Source organism: Athene noctua, chromosome 2, assembly GCF_965140245.1.
Source record: "Athene noctua chromosome 2, bAthNoc1.hap1.1, whole genome shotgun sequence".
Lineage (NCBI taxonomy): Eukaryota > Metazoa > Chordata > Aves > Strigiformes > Strigidae > Athene > Athene noctua.
The window spans coordinates 39,374,962-39,398,859 of NC_134038.1; the positions used below are offsets into that span (position 1 = coordinate 39,374,962).

General features: G+C 40.4%; 1 protein-coding gene across 2 annotated transcripts in view; it reads left to right on the forward strand.

Annotated features, from left to right (window-relative positions):
- The window catches only part of CYP7B1 (cytochrome P450 family 7 subfamily B member 1), a 130,174-nt gene that overhangs the window by 87,088 nt on the left and 19,188 nt on the right, over positions 1-23,898 (forward strand). The window contains exons 1-2 of one of the 2 annotated variants that reach the window (XM_074898897.1): positions 19,886-19,993; positions 20,672-20,808. Coding sequence is in view for 1 of the 2 variants with exons in the window: in XM_074898899.1 (XP_074755000.1) it covers positions 20,672-20,808 (137 nt within the window). In the remaining variant the exon portion in view is untranslated. Of the gene's footprint in view, positions 1-19,885; positions 19,994-20,671; positions 20,809-23,898 lie in introns of those variants that run through there. The other variant, XM_074898899.1, reaches the window with a different exon arrangement.

Genomic DNA, 23,898 nt, shown 5'->3' on the forward strand with positions numbered 1-23,898 from the left:
AAATGGCAGATCTAAAAAGGAAGAGAATATAGAAGGTATATATTAACTGCATGAATACTACAGAAATTAATAGAATAAATGTATTTTGGTATTTTCTGTGCACAAATGAAATAGATTATCGATGCAGAAATTTAAACCAAAGTTTCTCTGAAGTAAAAATATAAGCAAAGCTGATAAGCAGTGAAATGAAACAGTTGATCTCTGTTCATTTTAGCCTGTCACTAGCATTTGATTCTTCAAAAATTAAGATGCTAAATTACAAAATTATTCCTGATGGTAACGGCACACATCTGAACCATGAGAATGTTGCTTGTCCTGTTTGCAGACAGCACACTCCAGTGCAGCACGCCTTCTTGCAGCTTCACAGCTGACAGGAACCTCAGCTTTTGAAGACCAATCAATAGAGCATAGACTGCCATGAATCACCATCTCTGATGAAGCACAGGACTGTGAATGCTACCAGAGGTATCTGTAAAGCCAAATCAGACAGAAAAAATGAAGGCAGAAGAAAGGCAGAGGAAACCACCCCATTGCTGCAGCTGCAAGATGTATAAACAACCCATGCTCTCTGGCTTTTTTTCAGTTGCAGGCAAGGATAAAATAGCACAGCTCAGAAACAAGGATGTCTGAAATGGCTTTAAGGTAGCTTAAGTCCGGGAGCAGCAATGAGTCAGTCAAGTCCCTCACTGTAAGTTAGAATAGCCTGAAGCCTGCTCTAAATCATTCTGGCTGCCACTGACCCTGCAGCAGCAGGGAGGGGTTGCAGGGGCATAGCAAAGTCTTGGCTGTACTTCTCTTCCTTTGGCCATGTCCTCTAGCCCAGCTAAAGGAGCTGTTGGGAGGGGGGTGAGGGGGAATAGAGGGAGAAGAAGGTAAGGGAGACCATAGAAATGACTGTGATTCCTGTTCTGCTGTAAGACCCCTGCTTCTGCTGTAGGTGGCAGAGGTCCAGTGGCTGACTGTCCTGGGAACTGATCCAAGCACAGGCAAGAGAAGTTCTGGATGGGCAATGGTCAGATGCAGTGGTAGAGTTTGTTTTTAATAATCTGCTTTGCAAAGGCATATTTGGAGAGTTCTTCAAATTATACAGTCCCCTTTCCCTGGGAATGTCATTGCGATGGTGACTGGTGTGTAGGTCCTACGCATTGGCAGGTATTCATAATCTGGGCCATGGTGGTCAGTTTTGTTAGTGTACCAGTGTTAATCAGATATTATTCTTTAGCTGGTATCATTTGGCCTAGCAATATCTAAATTAATGCTGCTATGTGAATTTGTACCATTGAGTCTAGCTCTATTTTAGTTTGGTTTTTATTTACCTGCTCCTATAACCTAAATGCATATCCCAGATTGGGAGAAAAACATGAGAGTGCAATTTGATTTTTTTTCTTTCTTTCCTTTTTTCTTTTAAGAAAACAATTCTCAGGAATATAAATACCAAATATCAGCAAAACCTTTTTGTTCAGTAATCCTAACTCCATATATTTACATTTCAGATTTGGATGATTTGATGCTGTTGTCAGTCACCTCCGTGGTGACCCCATATGTGATGGAAGCTGCAGTTAAGAGTGTGATGTGTTTTCCAGCTCTTCTGTAAATGTCCCAATCTTGCTGTTTCAGTGCAAGCAAAATGTTTGTGGCTTAGAAGATGACCATGTTGCTTTCCAAGCCAAAGGGCTTCTGAAACCTTCCCATTCTCCCACTAAGCAGGGAACAGTCCAACTTTACTAGTGGGTAGCCATCAGAATTGGAATGCTATTGAAATGATTAGTAATGACAGGTAATTGAGTGGGCTATTAGAGGAGATCCTGTGGTAGAGAAAAAATTATTATCCCTTTTAGTAATCCCTTAAAAGCAGTTCACAAGATTTCATTTTCAGTCAACTGGGTATTCCATGATGTGCAACGGAAGTAGAAGTTTTTTGAAGTTCTGAGCAAGACCGTTGGTCTTACAAGTAGTAGACCTTTCCTGTCTTGCATATCTCTGCAGTTATGCAGAGACATATGCACATCCAATGCAAAGGATATAGTTTGTACTTCCAGATCCATTTTAATAGAAGTGTAAGGAGGTACCTTCCCCTCCCCGCTGACTAAACCTTCATGAAGGCAGAGATAGAAAGTCACATGCATTCAGCCACTCACTGCCTCTGGTTATCTGAGGCAAAAGGATATGATCCTTTGACCAGCAAATGGTAGAAGAATGCTATGTTGTAGCAAGGTGCACTGTGCATGTGAGGGAGCACAGGTGCTATATTCCATAATTAAGTTTAATGCCATTGATACTGTAGCTTATAATGTCTTGGGTTTTTCTGATAATTTAGAATAGAACTTTTTAAAGGAAAAAAAGAAAGATATATGTGTTGGTTGGATGTATGTCAACACTGGTTGACAGTCAGCAGCTGAGGACTAGATCTTCAGGGTGTAAATTCATTTAGCTCAGTTGATGCCAGGAGAGCTGTGTCAGTGTGCAGTACTTTAAGCTCTGTCCTGAGGACACCCAGTACCTTCGGCAGGAATCTCTTACACAGGATCAGTAAAGTTCCTTGGAAAGGATTCCATGCTTTCTTGCCAGGAGCTTCAGCACCAGCAGTGGTCTTGAAGACTGCCAGCAGAGACATATAACCTCTGTCTGTTGCCTTTAATCACAACTAAGGGAAAACTGTTTCATGTTATCTTTGAGTCTGAAAACGGCTAACAGCCCAAAATACTGAAGATCATCTGATTCTGTGGGATTTGCCTGCTGCTGTCTTTTTCCTGACCTTTTTAGGTAGGACAGATTGCAGCATTTAGTGCTGGCATGTGGGAGATTGTTCCAGAGTCTTACCTGTGTCCATCCAAACACAAACACTTTCCTGCAATGGTGAATGTTTCATCCCATCCACAGTATTGTCTTAAAAATACAAGTTTACCAGGTTGAGCTGTTGTTGCAGCTAGTTCTGGTTCACAAAACAGAGGAATTTTACCAGTTTATGGTAGCTGGGGGGGAGTGGTGAAAACTAGATATTCTGTGCACACCCAATTAATGCATAGGGCAGTACCGGAGAATACTTCCAGATGCATCCCCTTTGCATGGGAGAGCCCACTGAGCAGGTATCTTTGATTTAGCAGCAGGATGAAGCTGAGATCATGTCCTGACATGCAAGCATTTTGGATTATTTAATAGCTTAATTTTTCCTTGAAGATTGATGGCTTAGTCTGTCATTTATTTGTTTGAGATATTTTATGATCTGATGATTTCTCCTCACATATTTTAGTCAGGCATATTATGTATCATTGTTGCTTTATGTTTTCTATTACTGGGAATTAATTTTTTGCACAGTATCTTCATTTAATTATATAATACAATCACATATGCATTTTGCATGAATAGGAAGACTCTGTTTTAATTTAGCCATTATATATTTTGCTATCTTGGGTTTTCCAGTTAAAATCCCCAAGTTTTTTGTTTTAGCATAACAATAGTCATATTCATTGCTTGTTACATTATAACAAAAGCACTCAGATGTCAGTTCATAGATTGACATAATCAGCTTTGTCTCTTAATTAGAAAAGAGAATAAAGCTGTTTAGGGGTGTCAATAAAATGACAGATGTATCATTAACAGAAGGCTACATTGGATCAGAATGGTACAAATGCTTGGATTTGAAATGTTAAAATTTTTTACTGATAACCTTTCATTGCTAATTTTCATTTTCTTAGGTTTTTTTTTTTAAACTGAAAAATAATAAAGCCAAAGATACATAATAGAGCATATAAATGGATCAGTTATTGGTGATGAAGAACTTAAATTCATTCTTTAAAGACTCATGTTTATAACCAAAGCAGAGCTATAGCTAGGAAAACCTGTTACTCAGGATCCTTTCCTACCCTCAGCAAAAATTCAGCATGGCCAATGCACCCTTTGATGTACACCTTGTCATCCCCATGATGTCACCAATTGTTTCTGAACAACAGGACAGTATGTAGGTTTTAATATGAAATTCAGGACACACCCCATACCTGACTTCTCAGTTCAGCACATGACATGAAATCATTTCACAATTAGTCTGAATAGTCAGGCTAGTATTGATTTTAGTGAGTCCATTTTTTGCACATTTCTCCATCAGTTTACGATGCTGTTGATACCCACACTTTGGTATAATGTAAGTCTGTTGTACTTATAAGACACGGTGGCTTTCAGTTGGAACAACTAAAAGTTGCAGAATCTGACTGAATTCCAAATATTCAAATACTGGGACAATAGGAAGTACATGCTTTGAGATTCAAGCATGCAGATGAAAATAGGATTGCAAGCTACATCTGTGATCTGAGGTGACTCATCCCAGCAGGGTCTGATGTCCAGGGCATTCACAAGACCCAGCATCTCATATCAACTTTACTGGCACCCAGATCTAGAGGATTTTCAGACTTCCTACAGATCCAGCTGTCTTCTGGCAAGCAATATTAAGGTCCTTCTAGGAAGAAATCTGGGCTGGTTTGTCTATTTGGTGTCAGTCATATGACAAAATTTGAGATACACATGGACTAGTTGCTGGGTTAAGTAGCCAGCTATGTGAGAGAGTACCCTTGAGTGTACTCTAAAACACCCACACCTACGGCATTCTGTACCAGGTGAGTGGCTATACAGCCAGTCTTGGAGGTGTTTCAGCAAGGTGAATGATGAACGGGTAAGCCACCTGGATGTAGTCCCAAGCTTGCATCCATTTCTGCACATTAATATTAACATGGATGAGATGTCCTGAATCTTTGCCTCTTTCTCTGGCTGCATCCTCTTTCTTTTCATTAGAACCTGTAAAGCTCATTATCTCCCCAATAGAAATGTTTTAAACTTTTAAGATTTCATGAAGCTTTAACACTTCCAAGAATTTTGCATCCTGTGTATAGACAGCTGCCTTATCTGCTGTTTGGGATTCAGCATTTAATTATGTGGGGCTTCAAAACAGGTGTATTAGTACTCAGTTGGAATAGCTGGTTGGCAACTATTGAACATTTCTTTAATAAAATTTCTAATTTTCAAATTCAATCCTTTTACTTGTTGGAAGATGGAAATTACTGTTGCCTGCGCCAGGGAGTTGAGATCTATCCTATACCATGATGGCAGGACCCACAGCAGATTGCTCCAGGGTGCTGCACAGGGGGTGTTTTCTGAACCATGGGAACCTCCGGGGTAGCTGAGAAAGTGCCAGGAGCCCACAGCTCATGCCACAGTAGCTGGCAAGACCTGGCCAGGACCAGGAGCAATGGCAGCCAAGCCATGACTGAAGCAGCTGCCCAGACAGAGCTCCAGTGGGAACATGTTGCCACCCCAGTGCCAGGCTGCAGGGTGGGCCCAGCTCTTAGGCCAGTACTGGATGGCAGGAGTGAGCACGCCTGTGGTAGGTGCGCCCAGGCAGAGGAGCTCCTCCACTTAGTGACAGAGCTCCGGGAGGAGATGTGTAGGTTAAGGAGTATCAGAGAGTGTGAGAGACTGCTGGAATCGCACCCAACCTACGCTGAGACAGGCCCAACAGGTAGACAGGACACATGATATGGAGGATGAGGATTCTCTGTCCTCTCTTCACATGGCTGAACACAGTGACTCAAGGGATAGGGGGCAATGGCGACTAGTTCCTGCCCGGCGCAGTGGACACGTCTCCTCTGTGACTGCCCTGCATGATAGGTATGAGCTTTGCAAGAAGAACCAAACAGTAACAAGGACAATGGTTCACCTAGCATGGAGTTGTCACCAACGTTAAGTCAACCTACACTCTGCATCAAAAGTGCTTCCATAAAAATAAGAGAGGTCATTGTCATAGGGGACTCTCTTCTGAAGGGGACAGGAGGCCCAATATGCAGACTAGACCCACTTCTTAGGGAAGTCTGCTCCCTCACCAGGGCCCAGGTTAAAGATGTGAAGCTAAAGCTTCTTACCTTGGTACAGCCCTCAGATTATTATCCATTATTGATTTTTCTGGTAGGCAGCGATGAAGTTGCAACAGGAAGACTGAGGGCAATCAAGAGAGATTTCAGGGCCTTGGGACAACTGGTTAAGGCATCAGGAGCACAAGTAGTGTTCTTCTCTATCCTTCCAGTTGAAGGGAATGATGAAGGAGGAAACAGGAAGAGCCAGCAGATTGACACCTGGCTCTGAGCTTGGTGTCACCAGCAGAATTCTGGGGTTTTTGATCATGGGTCCGTTTACATGACACCAAGCCTACTGGCAACAGAGGGGGTACACCTGTCTCAAAAGGGGGAAAAGAATCTTTGCACAGGAGTTAGCAGAGCTCATTGAAAGGGCTTTAAACTATATTTGAAGGGGGAAAGGGATAAAACGAGGCTAACTAGAGATAAACCTGGGGGTGGCACCCCAGTGTTTGAGGGACAGTGTACTAGCGAGGTCCTTTGGTCTGCCATCTCAGTGGAGGTAAGGGATGGAGATCTATATGACAGCAAAGACGCAAGGCTTATTGATGTGTTAGAAACCAGAGAAGTGCCTGAGAATGGTCACGCATGAATTAGGGCTACTCTCCAAAAAAAGGTGGCAGGATCAGTAGCCCAACTGAAGTGAATATACACCAGTGCAGAGAGCATGGGCAACAAACAGGAGGAGCTGGAAACCATTGTGCAGCAGGAAAACACAGTAGGATGACTCTCACAACTGAAGTGCAGCAGTGGATGACTATAATCTCTTCAGAAGGGACAGGCAAGGAAGGAGAGTCGGTGGGGTAGCCCTGTGTGTTAGGGAGTGTTTTGATTGTCTAGAGCTTAGTTATGGTGATGACAGGGTTAAGTATTGATGGGTAAGAATCAAGGGGAAGGCCAACAAGGCAGATATCATGGTGGGAGTCTGTTACAGGCTACCCAATCAGGATGAAGAGGCAGACAAAATACACTGTAAGCAGCTGGGAGAAGTCTCACAATTGCTAGCCCTTGTTCTTTTGGGGTTCTTCAACTTACCAGATGTCTGCTGGAAATACAGTACAGCAGAGAGGAAACAGTCTAGGAGGTTCCTGGACTGTGTGGAAGATAACTTCTTGATACAACTGGTGAGTGAGCCAACTAGGGAAGGTGGACCACTGCACCTGTTGTTCATGAACAAAGAAGGACTTGTGGGTGATGTGATGGTTGGAGGCTGTCTTGGGCATAGTAGTCATGAAATTATAATTTACAGTTCTTGGAGAAGTAAGGAGGAGGGTCAGCAGAACTCCCACATTGGACTTCCAGAGGGCAGACTTTGGCCTGTTTAGGAGCATGGCTGACAGTCCCTTGGGAGAGACCCCTGAAGGGTAAAGGAGTCCAGGAAGGTTGGACATTCTTCCAAGGAGGAAATAAAGGTGCAGGAGCAGGCCATCCCCATGTGCCAAAAGACAAGCCAGCAGGGAAGAAGACCGGCCTCGCTGAAGATAGAGCTTTGGCTGGAACTCTGGGAAAAAAAAGGAGTTTATGATCTTTGGAAGAAGGAGCAGGCAACTCAGGAGGACTACAAGGATGTTGTGAGGTTATACAGGGAGAAAATTAGAAAGGTCAAAGCCCAGACAGAACTTAATCTGGCTATGTCATAAAAGACAATTAAAAATGTTTCAATAAATACATTAGCAGCAAAAGAAGGGCTAAGGAGAATCTCCATCTTTTATTGGATGCAGAGGGAAACATAGTGACAAAGGATAAGGAAAAGGCTGAGGTATTTAGTGCCTCTTTTGCCTCAGTCTTTAAGGACAGTTTTTTTCCACGTACCCTGTTCCCTGAACTGGAATATGAGGAAGGGGAGCAGAGTGAAGGCCCCGTAATCCAAGGGGAAATGGTTAGTGACCTGCTACACCACTGAGACACACACAAGTCTGTGGGGTGGATGGAATTCACCCAAGAATACTGAGAGAACTGGTGGAAGTGCTCACAGAGCCACTTTCAATCATTTATCAGCAGTCCTGGCTACCTGGAGAGGTTCTACTTGACGGGAGGTTAGCAAATGTGACGCCCATCTACAAGAAGGGCCAGAAGAAGGATCTAGAGGACTACTGGCCTGTAAATCTGACCTTGGTGCCAGGGAAGGTCATGGAGCAGATCATCTTGAGCGCCATCACACAGTGCATACAGGAGAATTGAGCAATCAGGCCCAGTCAGCATGGGTTCATGAAAGGCAGGTCTAGCTTGACTAACCTGGTCTCCTTCTATGACAAGGTGGCCCACATAGTGGATGAGAGGGAGGCTGTGGATGTTGTCTACCTAGTCTTTGGCAAATTCTTTTTCACTGTTTCACACAGTGTTTTCCTGGAGAAACTGGCTGCTCATGGCTTGGGTGGGTGTACTCTTCACTGGGTGAAAAAGTGTCTGGATGGCTGAGCCCAAAGACTTGTGGTGAATGGAGTTAAATCCAGTTGGCAGCCAGTCACAAGCTGTGTTCCCTGGGACTCAGTACTGGGACCAGTTCTGCTGAATGTCTTTATCAATGATCTGGACAAGGGGATCGAGTGCACCCTCCATAAGTTTGCAGATGACACCAAGTTGGGTGGGAATGTTGATCTGCTTCAGTGTAGGGAGGCTCTACAGAGGGATCTGGACAGGCTGCATCAATGGGCTGGGGCCAACTGTATGAGATTCAACAAGATTTAAGTGATGAGTCCTTCCTTTGTGTCACAACAACCCCCAGCAGTGCTACAGGCTTGGGGAGGAGTGGCTGGAGAGCTGCCAGTCAGAGAGGGACCTGGGAGTGTTGATTGACAGCCGGCTGAACAGGAGCCAGCAGTGTGCCCAAGTGCCCAAGAAGGCCAATGGCATCCTGGCTTGTGTCAGCAATAGCGTGGCCAGCAGGGACAGGGAAGGGATCTTACCCCTGTACTCAGCACTGGTGAGACTGTACCTTGAATACTGTGATCAGTTTTGGGCCCCTCACTACAAAAAAGACATACATAGAGGGGTTGGAGCGCATCCAAAGAAAGGTAGTGAAGCTGGTGAAGGGTCTAGAGCACAGGTCTTATGAGAGAATTGGGGCTGTTAGCCTGGAGAAAAGGAGGCTGAGAGAAGACCTCGTTGCTCTTTGCAACTACCTGAAAGGAGGTTGCAGCGAGGTGGGTATGTGTCTCTTTCCCCAAGTAACAAGTCATAGGACAAGAGGAAATGGCCTCAAGTTGCTCCAGAGGAAGTTTAGATTGGATATTAGGAACAATTTCTTCACCAAAAGGGTTGTGAAGCACTGGAACAGGCTGCCCAGGGAAGTGGTAGAGTCACCATCCCTGGAGGTATTTAAAAGATGTGTAGATGTGGCACTTAGGGACATGGTTTAGTGGTGGACTTGGCCGTGCTAGGTTAACGATTGGACTTGATCATCTTTTCCAACCTGAATGATTCTATGAAATTATGCAATCAGATGGTATCTGGTTTGGGGGGGGGGGAGGAAGAGATAATATATTTTAGTAAATCCAGGACAGGCAAGTCTTGGACTCTTCAGAAAGATGATCCTTTTATAACCTCAGTATTATTTTGTGCAGGAAATGACTTAGGAAAACAATTAAACAAATATTCATTTGCAGTTGTAATGTCCTCAATTTAATTAAAAAATTGACAATTATATATTTTCTACTCCATCTTTCACAGCAGAGGAATTTAAAACATGTTCAGGCCTATGATGTCCCGGTTACTGTACCATCTTATGATCTTCAATTACTAATATTTCACTTTCCGTGACTGCAGAATGAAAATGTATTCTTGATTTACCTAATACTGGAATTAGTTAGGTCACCTAAAACTGACAAGGATGTTGTTCATTCCAGAGAACTCACACAAATACAAGGCCAGTAGCTTCATTTCAGTTTAACCCTTATGCCCTTGAACATAATAGAGTTTAAATAAATATTTAAGAAGGGCAGCTGCAGACCAATTAAAGGAATATATTCTCCAAGCATCAAACCATTGTTTTCAGGCAATACGTTGAAGTTCTTAAATTAATACATATTAAATATGTTATGGGCTCAGCAGAGTTTTAGGCTCAGGAGAGGGAAAAGCAGATGAGAGCACCCCAGAGGGAGGATGGACAGAGATTGCCTGTGAGATGCACAACCCACCGCCCAGCTCACAAGGTGTCTCCATGAGCTGCAGGTGGCTGCAGGCTGCTCCGCAAATCCACCCAAGGAGGAGAGGGCACAACCATCCCTCTCATTAGTCCTTTCAGCATCCTAGGAAAATCTGTGGGCACGCTGAGAAGGCTGCATCTGTCTTCATTCTGATATTTGCTAAATAAAATTGAGGAGCAGCTGTTTTGTGGGAAATATATTTAAGAATTTTTTTTTTTAATCTTTAAAAATAAAAATGTTTGAAGATACTTCAGAATTTCCCTCATGATGAGAGGTCTAGTTTCAGCCTAGTCCTACCCAGAAATGCTCAAATCACATCCACTTCAGAATACATATTCAGTGGGTTGCTCTTACGTAGCATGTAGCATGAATTATAGAAGGGTGCTGCTCATACGCATGGTAATACTACCTAGAAAAATAAATTTGCAAAGAATCAGGTTTGTTGCCCCGTAATTTTGGCTGCTTGTTAAGACAGGGACAGAACTCATCCAACTATGAACTAGGAGAAAGTCTGACTTGAAAAAGACCCATGTGTGCTGTTGTGGGCAGGGGCAGAGCCAGAGCAGAGCTCAGGGAAAGAGGAGAAGGAGGGAAAGGGCACAAATGAAATGGAAAACAGAGTGGGGAAGTTTTGGAAGAAGAGGAGGGATGTGAGGAAAGAATGCAGAAGCATGTCTTGGAAGAGGGAAGAAAATGAGAGACTTGTTACAACTAGTGGGGAGCAAAAGGCAGAGTGCAGCTTGCAACATGCTTTCTGCTGAAATAAATGATGTATGGTCTCTACTGAGAGAAGCAAAATCAGTTCAGATGGAGAAGCTGAGATGTTCATCTAGGCTGGTGGCAGAAGGAGATGAAGCAGGAGAGAATGAATGTGTAGTGGAGAGTCCTGTTACAAGACTGCTTCTCTTCACATGTGTAAGAAGAGACTTGTAGCACTGGAAGGAGAAGAGGGAAAACAAGGATCTGGAAACAAGTATGTATAATACTTTGAAAGGGAAGACGGCCAATTAATACTACATTCATCTTATAAACATTAAGGCTTTTGAAACATTCACCTGAGTACAGCATTCACTTGCTGTTTTCCAGTGATACATGCATTAGTGACATGATTAGTTACCTTCTCTCAGTGTATCATTTCAGCTTTGAGTTGTATTTACAAATAAGCGAACTAAGATACCTAGAGTACTTTTGTATTTATTCAACTGTTCAGACTATACTTTGTAATATTTCAATACATTTTTGAGCAAAACATATATGTCGTGACTTCTAATTCTGTACTACAGTTAATGAAATATCTGACATCTGAAGTTCACAGGGGAGAGGAGGGAAATTGCTTGCAGATCGCCATGTGCTTCTGTGCTTCCACTTAGGGAATGCATGGCCATAACTGTGGGAGTCATGAAATCATTAATTAAAAACTTCATAGCTGTGTTGCATCCTTCTTTAAAGATAAAATGCAAAATTTTTAATTCATCTAAAGTGTGTGCAGATTTTAAGACAGTGTGAGTGGCCCCATTTGTCTAGCTAATTACCTCGATAAATCAGGAGTGGGCTGCTGATTTGAAAATCCTGTGCATGGTAGACGGAGTGAGGGAGAGAACAGTTTTCTGCAATGTTCTGTTGTTGGCCTGTAATGGTATTTGAGGCACTCAGGTCAAAAGGGTCGTACTGATACTCACAATACCACCATGTCTAACATCAGAAGTTTACTGCAATAAAACTAAATATTGCAATAAAACTAAATGCTTGTGTTACCATCACAAATAATTGCAATACCACTCAATTTTTCCTATGATGAAACTGCTCTCTGTTTGCCTGTATGCGCATGTGTGTACATATCTAGAAATAAGTGTGCTTATAGACACATAATCTGTGTTTATAAACGCATGTGCAGACACACACATGTATTTTGAATGAATTGTGCTTGCTTCTTGAAAATGACTAATACTCCTTGGAAGGGGTAATGGAGAGCGGGAGTGATTTTATCGATAGTAGTCGATCTCACAAATGAAGATCAATTTTGCAATGAACAGTGTAGACAAACTGTAGAAAGGCTATTCCTATCTCTGCATAAGACAGGAGACAACATATGGCTGTAGGCAGACAGGAAAGCATGGTGGGGAAACTGGACAAGACTCACCAGCAGCCTTACACACTCTCTATGCCAGTGCAGTATGTATGTGGTCTGCAGCAGTGACAGCGGTGGTCAGGATTCAAGAAGGGATTGGACTGAGGACTGAGCAGGTGGACAATATTTGAACTAAGAATGTATTGCAGGAGATGAGAGCAGAGGCTCCTCGGATCTGAACAAGAGCTTGGTTTGAGAAGAAAGCTAACAGTGCGTGAGAGAAGGGGCTGAACGACGGTGGCAGGTCCATGGAGGCACCCCGATGAGGGATGGGCAGCCAGGGTGGAAGTACACAGAGGGATCATGGGGAGGAGAAAAAAGTTTGCAGATGTGTGGCTGAGAAAACTGACATAAAAAAACGAATGTGGGAAGAGACATGAAAGAATTAGGAAAATGTAGGGGAGTCATCTTCTCTTTGCTATCTAAACGAGCAACTCTAACCTATCTGTATCATTAATAAAAAGACCAATACTTCTAAAAAGCCTTTTCACTCCTTTTCTCTATAGTGATTACAGACAACTTAAAAGATGTCAGCTTAACCAACATATCAAACTTCTGGACAGCTCAGTTACATGAAATGAAGGGTCTATTTTCATCACTCTGTTTGTTCTAATGAACATCCTGCATTATTTATGATTCATAGTTTTATAGGAAATAATATTTGATTTTTACAATTAATTTTTACTTCTGAAATTATATACTACATGCTCAAAGAAAATGCAGTTGCTGCACAAAGAAGTGGCACTATCTTTCTGTCTAGCATTCTTCTCTCTTTCCCTCTTACCAGGGTTTTTTAAACATGATAATGTCCCACCACTGTTTCTGAGATTTCCTGAATTTATTTGTTTGCTCTTTATTACGTAAGGAATGATTTCTGCCTGTTTGAATATATTTCAGTGGGGAGTGCTGACGTTCTTATCCACACTTCACTTGTCATTTCTAGGCCAGACGGTTAATATGATTTCCTACTATGAGCTACTTACTGCGTACAGTTTTAACATGTGTTGCAGTGAGGCAGTATATTAAAGTGCAGAAATGGCTTATGAAAGAGATGGATATTAGAGTCATTGGGTTCTCTTAAGTCAGTTAATGTGAAACATAAATGTATTCCTGATAGTGGTAAAAGGAAATACTGGTGGACTTCATATTCTGATCCCATCCTTCTCACAGGAATACAGGAAAAAAGAAGTATTTATGTTTGTGGATAATACCAAAAGAGGAGTGGCTGCAAGCCTGCAAAGGAGGGATTAGCATTCCAAATGGTGAACTGGAAAACACAGAGGACTAATCAACATCATCTGGACAGGACCACAATCTTTGCTCTGGGAAAAGGGTGAGGGCTGTAGTGATTCCCAAGCTGAGTTATGTCAACATGGTGATGATTTTGCACAGAAAGATGAGATTGTGCTGGGAGTCAAAGCCAGGTGTGTCACCCTCGAGATGGAAGAGGTAATTGCTCTGCTGTGCTCAGCGCAGGACACTGCCATAGAGAAAGGTGTGGGCTAACATTAAAAAATCAGGAGGGGAGAGGCATAAGTATGTAGTGGTCTAGCAAATAGTTATGCGGAAATACCGGAAGAAATTGAGGGGTTTTAACCTAAAGAAGACTAAGGGAGAACATGGTAAATACCTTTAAATACATGAAGTACTCCTGCAGAATTGAAGGGAGTCATTTATTCTCATCCTTCACAGGCAGAATCAGAAGTATCAGACTTGAGTTACAGCATGAAGATAAAAGTTAGATGTGAGGAGAAACTTTCTGATAAGAAGGACAGACTGCCCGGGGAGACTGTAGAGACTCCCTTACGGAGTATTTTCAAGAACAGCATAGACAAATGTGAGGGAAGATATCAGTGCACAGCACCCTAACTAGGATACAAGGCATGGAGTAAGTGACCTCTCATTATCCCTTCCTAGACTATTTTTCTTTGATTAAAGCTGAATTAAGAAAGGAAAACCCCTGGGCTAGGCAAGTGTTTTCAAACATAAAATGTAATAGAATAAGCTTGACCTTGGTCAGGGAAAGTGTTGAGTAGTTGTGGCTGCGCTCACTGACCTCACCCAGAGTATAAACAAAGTAGGATTTCAAGGATGGGGCCATAGACACTGAATTTATAGTAACTTTTAATATTGCTAAATTATTGTCATATTGACCAGGTCTTATATTTGCTGTAACTCCTATCCTAGCTGTTATGAAACTTTACATTAAATTTTGTACAGGACCTTTTTGGGAATTTTCAGCCTCTGATAAAACCTAAGCCAAAAGGGCTTTTCCAGTTGGTTTCCATTTTACAACTGTTCAGATTACTTTCCCACAGTGGTATTTACTTGCCTTTTGGCTTTTTAGGCGATGTCCCAACCAATGACTACAAGTAGTGGTTGAATTTATGGATATGTCCTTCAACACACAAGTGTGAAGCGTGAAGAGTTGGTACATACAGTGTCAACCTACAGTTGTTGAGATAATTTAGCCTAAAAAATTACAAAGGAATAAGATTTCCTAGAGAGCGATATTTCAGAGCTACTGAATGAGTTGTTGAGTATTGGTATTTTTTAGGTATTTGGGAATGACCCAAATGAAATTACTGGAAAAAATTAAAAAGAACAGGCTCCTGTGATGAATGGATTACAATACAAGTTAGAGATCTTAGAAACAAAAAGCTTGTATGCTTTTGCAAAAAATAAATATTTTCATTAAAATCCCAAAAGTTCTTGACATGAAAAACTTTCAACAAAAGGATTGCATTTTTCGGGGGGGGGTGGGGGGGGGGGGTAGGGGGAAATCACTATAAAAATTCATTGATTGGTTGTTATGTTTTCATCGGCATTTCACCCAGCTTGTCTCACATTACCTCCCTTCCCTTCCCTTCCCTTCCCTTCCCTTCCCTTCCCTTCCCTTCCCTTCCCTTCCCTTCCCTTCCCTTCCCTTCCCTTCCCTTCCCTTCCCTTCCCTTCCCTTCCCTTCCCTTCCCTTCCCCTCTCCCCTCCCCTCCCCTCCCCTCCCCTCCCCTCCCCTCCCCTCCCCTCCCCTCCCCTCCCCTCCCCTCCCCTCCTCTCCTCTCCTCTCCTCTCCTCTCCTCTCCTCTCCTCTCCTCTCCTCTCCTCTCCTCTCCTCTCCTCTCCTCTCCTCTCCTCTCCTCTCCTCTCCTCTCCTCTCCTCTCCTCTCCTCTCCTCTCCTCTCCTCTCCCCTCCCCTCCCCTCCCCTCCCCTCCCCTCCCCTCCCCTCCCCTCCCCTCCTCTCCCCTGCCCTTCTCACCTTGGTGTGCTCAGAAGTGTTCCTGAGTCTTTTTCCTTTTCTTTGAGGAGTGATCTTTATCCTAATGAAAAAGAGGAGGTTATGAGTACTGTGCCGTGAAATCACTTTACCTAGGCAAAAGTATAGGTGGCGGCAGCATCAGGTTTTTTCCATCCCAGGTCTCTTGTTACTTTGCTGAGTCAATCCATGTCTGCATCTCTCTGTCAGGACTTGGCCTGATGCATCCATTTACTCCGCATAAGCCTCCAAATAGTGATCAGGTAGGAACAGCATCTGGTTCTTACCTCCATAGGAGGTATGTAAGCTGAGAATTCAAAGGTAGGAGACCACATATTGCTAAAACTCATGTCTGGCTTGTTCTGCAGGGAATACTTCTTCATATTGCATGTCTTCAACCTGTAAAATTTAGTTTCAGGAGGTCACTGAGGCAGATAATCTAGACAAGGTTAAGGCATGCATGACTGTATCAGTATCAAAAAACTGTGTTGAGGACAAATATTTGGAAGAAAATTTTTTCTGTCCTCATAGATACGAAACACCTAAACCTATGAGAAGATCTGGAAGGAAAACTCTAACTGCTAAATCTAAAAAAAAAAAAAAAAAAAAGGAGGATAGGCTTACTGGCTTTCTGTCCTAAGTTTCCTGTCTTTTCTCTCTCATAATACAAGAAGACACTCCAGACACCACATTTCTGGGAATTGCCTTTCTTGGGGTTGAAGCCTTTGGCCTCATTCTTTTCCTCACAGTTAGAGTGTTCCTAAGCCACTGAAAAGACACTGTCTGTCATGTCTTGTTGCTTAAATATTGTGGTCAAGCCTGTGAATAATCTCAAACTGCTTTGACATGCTCATAATAGCTTTTGTTCTACTTCTGTACCCATTCATTTCCATTCCTTAAAGTCCCCTGGCACAGTGTCTTCCAGCTTGGATGTGGTGTGTGGTGGTTTGGCCAGACATGCTATAGGAGAATCAGACCTATACCTTTAATTTTTGTTGACAGTAACGATGGTTCGGAAAGTGAAAATGACCCCTTTGTGGCAAATGATATTGCTAGACCTATTCTCCCCAGCTTGCTGGGGTTTTTTTCACCCTTTGGTGAAAGTTGTTGAGAAGCGGTCAGCTGAAGCAGCAGTACCCTGCAGAGTGACGTGTTCACGTAGGGCTTTTTCAGCTGTGGTGTGTGCAGTGAAGGCTGTGTTAACACCAGATGCCAATCATACACCACCAGTGGATTTGCAAGATTATAGGACAGGAAAAAAGATGAAGGTTAAGCACAGGGCACAATAGAGATTACTTACGGTAATGAATTGTATAATTTTTCTAGACAGATCTGGATTAATGTTTATCCCAGGCAAGAGATTACTGTATGTCTGATTCTAGTTGTAAACAGACATTATTAAACAGAAGGTTTATGTTCATGAAATGCGACTATGGGTGTTAAAGCACTTATGATTTATTATGTGCAAAGAGAAAAATTAACCTGTTCATCTGCTACAGTACGAGATGCGCTGTGGATTTTTGCATAATTTGGAAGGCATCTGCTCCTTTGGAATACAAATAACCAGTGAAATGAGAAGGATTCTCTTCTCATTTACACTGATCCAATCTTGTACACTGCAGTGATGTTGAAATGGTGTAACTAGCAAAAGAATAGTCTTGTGTGCTTTTATAAAGCAATATTTCTATGAGAGATAATGTTGGCAAAGCCTGTTTGCTTGTGACTCTTTAGGGTATTTTCTTTATAATTAAAAAAAAAAGAAAAAAAAAGTTAATGATCAGAAAGCTTAAAAAATGACCTTATTTGAGTTTCCCAAATAAGTCCCTTTCATTAATTGAAAACATGTTTAGAGACCTTGAATTTAAAAGAAAAAAAACAAAAATTAAATCTATTTTAACATAATTTATGTTGCAGCCCAGTTTTCTCCTGCTTTACTGCATTACTGCTGTTTAACATAAGTGGCACAACATCCACGTTTTTTAATATTGCCTTACCTCAGTAGCTTAATGATCACACCTGAGTCAGTGACTTCCATGGTTTTGGTAAGCTGAAAAATCTCACCTTAAGGAAACTGTAAATAAACTCCAAAACTTTGCTGCTTTGATGGAGTAGACATTGCAACTTTATTACTTGCTGACAAGGAAGTATCTTTTCACAGTGAAGGCAAAGAAAAATTGCAGTTATCAAAATCTGTTCATTCTATTTATGGGCTGTATTTGTAGCCAGCTGATTTTTGCATAATGCCATTTGAAATTATCCTTTTAACAATGATGGATGATACAACTGTGTTGCTTTCCTTCCACTTTGTAACTGATCCGTCTACTTATAGATTGTATTGGACATGTTGCTGATGCTTTATTTGTAAAATTCACTCACATATGTGAGAAATTTGTCCGCTAAGTCTTACTGACTTCACAGAAGCTTCTCAGATAAGTAAAGATATTCCTGTATATAAGCAAAAGCAGCCCAATCTGTAAAAAACATAGGAACGTGGGGCAAAAAGGCCTGGGAATATTACAAGGTGTGTTAAATGAATTAGAATTTAAGCAGTTAAGCTAGGTTTGAATAAAATGTAATCTGGTAAGACATTCTGAATGCTTCAGTTCAAAAGTTGCAATCTTAAATTGCCATCAAAACACTTGATACTGTTCTTTCATATTACTTAGCTATATTTTACATTTGGTACAACAATGTATATTGTGTCATGTGAAAAATGTAACTTTAACATTTGTAATGTTTTGCCATCAAATTTTACAAGGGCTGTGAAGTGTGAGTCCAGAGTTGAAGTTCATAAACAAACTAATTAATGAGCAAGTTTCTGTGGGCTTTGTTAGTGGTTCAGTGTAGCATCTGAAGCTGATGAGAACTACTGGAGGTGCTTGGGATGTGGGTGAGAGTCCTTCAGGAGGCCCAGGTCAGCTGCACTGCACTATTTAAAAGTTTGTGCAGTGAAGCGTTGTATTTTTGGAAGCACTAAACTATATGTAGCACTCTTTTCTTTGCTGTGTGTTAGCAGACATCAATAAGTCATGGAGATGACCTCCATCTTCCAAAGAGAAGGAAAGCTAGAAATGAAGACACATTTCTGTTATCAGTCTGCTGTGGGTCGTAAGTTGAACTGGTGTTATATTTTCCTCTGAAAGCCACGTAGCCTTGACACAAGTGTTTAACAGTGTTAAGCTTATTGCTGCTGAGCTAAACATGTCTGAAGCAAACGATGACCCTCACGTCTTTGTGATAGCAAAATGTCTTCCTGATGTGATCCCGCAGACTTTGAGCATTAAGTTAATTTCCTCTGGATTTCTGAGCTGCCTTCTTTCTACCCGGCGGAGGGCTTGTGAAGAATACAGCTTCTGACCGAATGACAGAACGTGGAGGGTGAAATTAGATGCATTCAATTAGAAGATGACAAAAAGCCTATCTAAATATTTGTCAGGTTGCTACTTACGGGGCATAGTGTCCAGCCTTGGAAGTGAAAGGCGGCCGTTCTCAGGATTTAGCAGTCTGGGGGGAAAAAAATGGGTAAATCATCCAGATTCTTTTTGGACTTGGAGAGGATAATTGAGTGTATCGCGTGGGCTGTTATACTTTGAGGACTGCTGATCCCTCTTGTGTAATCTCAGATTAGTTCTTTTCTTGTATTCACTTAATACAGAATTAACGGTTACAAAGTTTTGTGGACCACGTGATCAAATATTGTTGTTACATGACCACTAGAGGATGGATAATGCAGTGGTTTATGGGAGGTGTTGAAAAAAGAGGGGCTCCACCTTCTCCACCCCCACCCCCCCCCAAAAAGAAAACAAAACCAAAACCAACACAAAAAAACACAAAACAAACAGAACTCCAAAGCCACAAAAGAAATGAAAAAGCCAGGGCGAACGTGTCAGCTGTGAGATTGTTGAGTTTGGACCAGAAGGTTTACTGGTTTTCTAGAGGACAAAAGGATGTTTTTGAAAATTAACATTCAGAATTAGTAGTCAGTTAAACAGAAGGAGATCAAGATATGCAGCTTGGTTTGGCCACATCTGTTTATCTGTAAATTAAATTTATAGCAACTTTTTTAAGTAAGAGGGCAAATCTCTGGCTGGTAATTTCCTGCTCAGAAAGTTTTAATTAGGAAAATAAAAAATGTAAATACAGCATATCATGTTTACCCTTTTTTTTTTTTTTCATTTCTGATACAGCAGTTCAAGGGAGAATGTGACTATGATAGGGTTAATCCAGCTACATAAAAATCCGTGCTGTGTATGATAGTAGTAAAGCTTGTGATCCCTTGATCTTTGATTAGATCCAAGCTAGTAAATATCTTGTGTTTAATCAGAATGGGTTGTTCTGCATGTAGTATAAGTCACCTTCACAGATGGGATGTAGCAGCAGAGTTGTTCACGAGTATTTGTTTTAATCCTTTCCAGAGCAAGCACGCTTTATGTTTCTTTGTTGTAAATCAGATTGAAGCAACTAAAGACCAGCACGAAGGAAAGACATTTACTCGCAGACAGGAATAGGACAGTGTGGGAACGTTTTTTCCTTTTTAAAGAAAAATGTAACTTAATAGATTCTTAAAAGGTATTTTATACTATTCCATAAACATAACTAACACACCGAGGCTGCTTTTTTAGACTGGGATGAAAATATAATTATCTAGAATTTAATCTTAAACTGTTCATACACATTCCTAGTTTAGGAGACTATAAATATACGGAGACAAAGATTTATTATGGTAAATGTTCAGCCTCTATTATTCTGTATTTTAAAGATATTTAGTTAGAATGGTAGCTGGTCTGTGTGCTGGTAAACTGAAATTCTTAAAACATTATCTGTAAGGCTTGTTGGTTTGTGTGGTATGTCAGCATCCTATTTACCTAAATCTGTCATAATTGCCTTCCAATACATCTTCCTCTCATACGCCAAATACTGAAAATGAGAGGACTCTTTGCTGGGAGATTTTCTACTGCATGTAATTTTTCTGTGTTCATAACTTGGTGGTAATAACTGGACGACCTGTAGTTAAATGCATCTCAATTTCTCTCACTTATTTTTCCTGATCACCACACAGAGCCTTCTGTGCTCAGAGGTGTGATTAGATTTAACTTGCCATCATATCTGAAGAACTTTCTGTACAACATATTATACACTGCAAGAATTATATATGTAGATGGTGGGTCTAAGTGTAATATATAAATAGATATAAAGATGAGTTGCTCTCATGCAGAATTCCTAATTTTTTTTTTCTGTTTTTAACAGGAAGACTGGAGAGCCCCCACTAATAAATGGCTGGATCCCTTACCTTGGGAAGGCTTTGATTTTTAGAAAAGATGCTTTCAAATTCTTACTGGATCAGCAAAAGAAACTCGGAGATATTTTCACTGTACATATTGCTGGTGAGAAATATTTTAGTATATGTCCTGATTTTTTCCGTCAGTGTAGTTAAATACTAACTCAAATGTTTTGCTTAAAATCTTCTTTAACCAAAACCATTTTTTATAGTATAGGCCAATAAAAATGACTTAAATTCACATGGATTGTATACATAATTAGTATCCATAGGGTATAATTATGAGCATGTGGATTTATGTACAACTATGTAGGTATATGTGCATATATATATATATATGGGTATATATGCATATATTTATATAGGTATAGGTGAGTATTGACAGAATTTGTAGGCATGTAATGTATGAACATAGATTTTGCCAGTAGATTTAATTGTGGGGTTTTTTTTCCTAGAGAAGAGAGAACTAACATCATCTTGACACCGCACAGAAAAATATCAGATTAAATTTAGAAAACACTTAAGAAAAAAAGTGCAGAATATGTTCTCACACATTTTACAACTGGTTGACAGGAACACAAGGGAATGAATGACACATTGACTCAGTGGTACAATAGGACTGGAACACAGAAACTTCCCGTTGCCAGCCTCTTACTCTGATCAAGCTTGCTGAAAATAACAATATAATAAAGTATGATATAACCTTGCTGCTTTTTGTATTTATAGCTGTATTACTACTACACTAGCTCAAATACAAACATGTGAGTGAGTTCACGTAAACACTTAGCTGTAGAAGAAAACCAGAATGAAATTGAAATCTTGAATGAAACTTAAATTTATAAATTTACATGTGTATATATACACAGAGATGTACTTTTTACTAAAATAAATTTAAAATCCAGTATTTTCCTCTGTTCAGAAAAAGGCAAACTCTTATTAGTGTAGGTGGATGTAATGAATCTTTTGCACCTTTACATGCTGATATCCTTGTTCAAATGATCTTTAGAGTTCAGTCTATCTTGTTTTTAGCTATTCCTGTATTTTTAGGGACTTTCAAATAAAAATGTAAAGTATAAAGTTTGCTTTGTAATTTCATGGCAGCAGCATTAGCTTTATATTTCCATATAAGTAATATTTTGCAATAAAAATTATTTTTTCTTCAAAAATTAACAATTAAATTGCAGTCTGTATGTTTAATCAATAAAATTTTTCTTCCTCTTAGCAAATCTGCTCCTTTTTTTCCTTTGAAAAAGCATTTTTATTTCTGTTAAAAGTGTGATTATTTTATTCATTCAGGGTTTTTTCTTTGGAAACTGGTACGCTCAGATTTTTCTCATCTTGAAAGGGAGTTTGACACATTACAAGACCAATTTTTGTTTAAATACAGTAGTTTTTATTGTTAATGTACACTCACACTATATACAGTTGTGGTTTCTTACGAATACAGATTAATAATTATAATTCAGAGACTACCTTAGTACATTAATAAAACCAGATACAGTCATACTTCAGAGTCCTTAATGAGTCTAATCAAATATTTATTTCTCTTTCACCTCTTTATTATTTTATGCAAGGCTATGTTTAGAAATTTGTGTGTTTAAGCAATCTATGAGTGTAATTTATTTTCACAAATTTCCATTTGCATGCTAAACAAAATTGCATTTCAACTAATCTCCCTGTGTTCAGGTATTTTGAGGAAGCCTTTCTTGATAAAGACTGAGGTAAATGGAATGAGTTCTGGGTATGATTTCAGCTTTATGCAGGGAAATCTTTGATTTTGTATTTGTCATAACAGAGATGATACCACTTCAAGTTCTCTTTTTTTTGGTATAAAAATACTGACCATCAAGACTTCACTAAGGAGAAATAATTTGTCAATCAAGGAAGAAGCTGAAGCTAGTTAGTGCCTCCTGTCATGTCCTGATCTGAAGACCTACAGGATTTCTATATGTCTTGCTGATTTGACAAAGATGATGTTTATATGTTCGGCAAACATAGCGTAGCCTGCTGTATATGGACTGTCATTACTTTACCCCCCTGGTGGGTGTCTAAAGGTCCTGTCAAAAAATTATATCGATATATATTGTTCTAATTATTGGTTCTCAAACTAGTTCATTTGGAAAATACGGAACGATGCTTGGAGTTTCTGGCATTGCCCCGTACCGGTAATGCGATTTCGCTGATTGTACTTCCCCATGTGATGAGCAAATGATTGTCATCCCTAAAAGTCGCAAGGGACATGTATGTCATCTTAATAAAGAAATTAAAAAGCACATCTTTCTATGAGAAACAATGTAAATTCCTGACCTGTCGCAGAAAATAGTTCTCTAATTGGTTTTGTGTGGTGGTGCAGCAGAATCGTTTTCCCCAAACGTCATGCCAGCGAAGCACCACTGTACATCATTGTCAGCAGTTCAGCAGAATCTCCCTAATAAGAGGATGATTACGTAAATGCAATAGTCTTACCAAAAAAAAAAAAAAAAGGGGGGGGGGGGCCGAGAAAAAAAAAGAATAAGGAGGGGAAGGAGAGAGAGAGAGAGAGAGAGTCTGTGTTCTTGAGATGATCATACTTCCCAAGCCAACCTCTCTTCTTGTTAAGGGTCAGCAGCATAGTCAGATGGCTAGGTAAGAATGTAAAAGAGCTTGAAACAGTTTTGTCATTGTTTCTCAGGATTAAACTTTGTCTCCTTTTCCTGAGAAGTTATTAGGAACAATACTGAACCTTACTTACAACACTCTCTCCGAGACTAACTCAACTTTTAATAAAACAATCTTGGGATTTTTTACTAAGCACAATTGTCTTTTTGAATACTGCTGCTAAGTCATTCTTTGCTTTTAAATCATGATGCACCTACAGTAACATATCACATTTTTCTCTTTTAGGCAAAAGGTAATTTACATTAACTCCTTACCAAGCTGAAGCCTGCTGTAAGCATTACTGAAATAACATCCGTCATTAAATGCCGTCTGAAATGCTTGTCTTTCATCATTAGCATTAAAAATCTCCAGAATGCATTATTAGAGTAATTTCTTAACTATCATACAAATACTGGCTTGTGTGCTCAGATTTACCAAAGTTGACAATTTTCATATTTTCCACATCAATCTTCTATTTCTAGGAAACTGTAGAAACTAAATGGAGATAACCAGGCTATTTGCAGCATGGATGTAATGCAGACTGAAGGATTGGATGGGG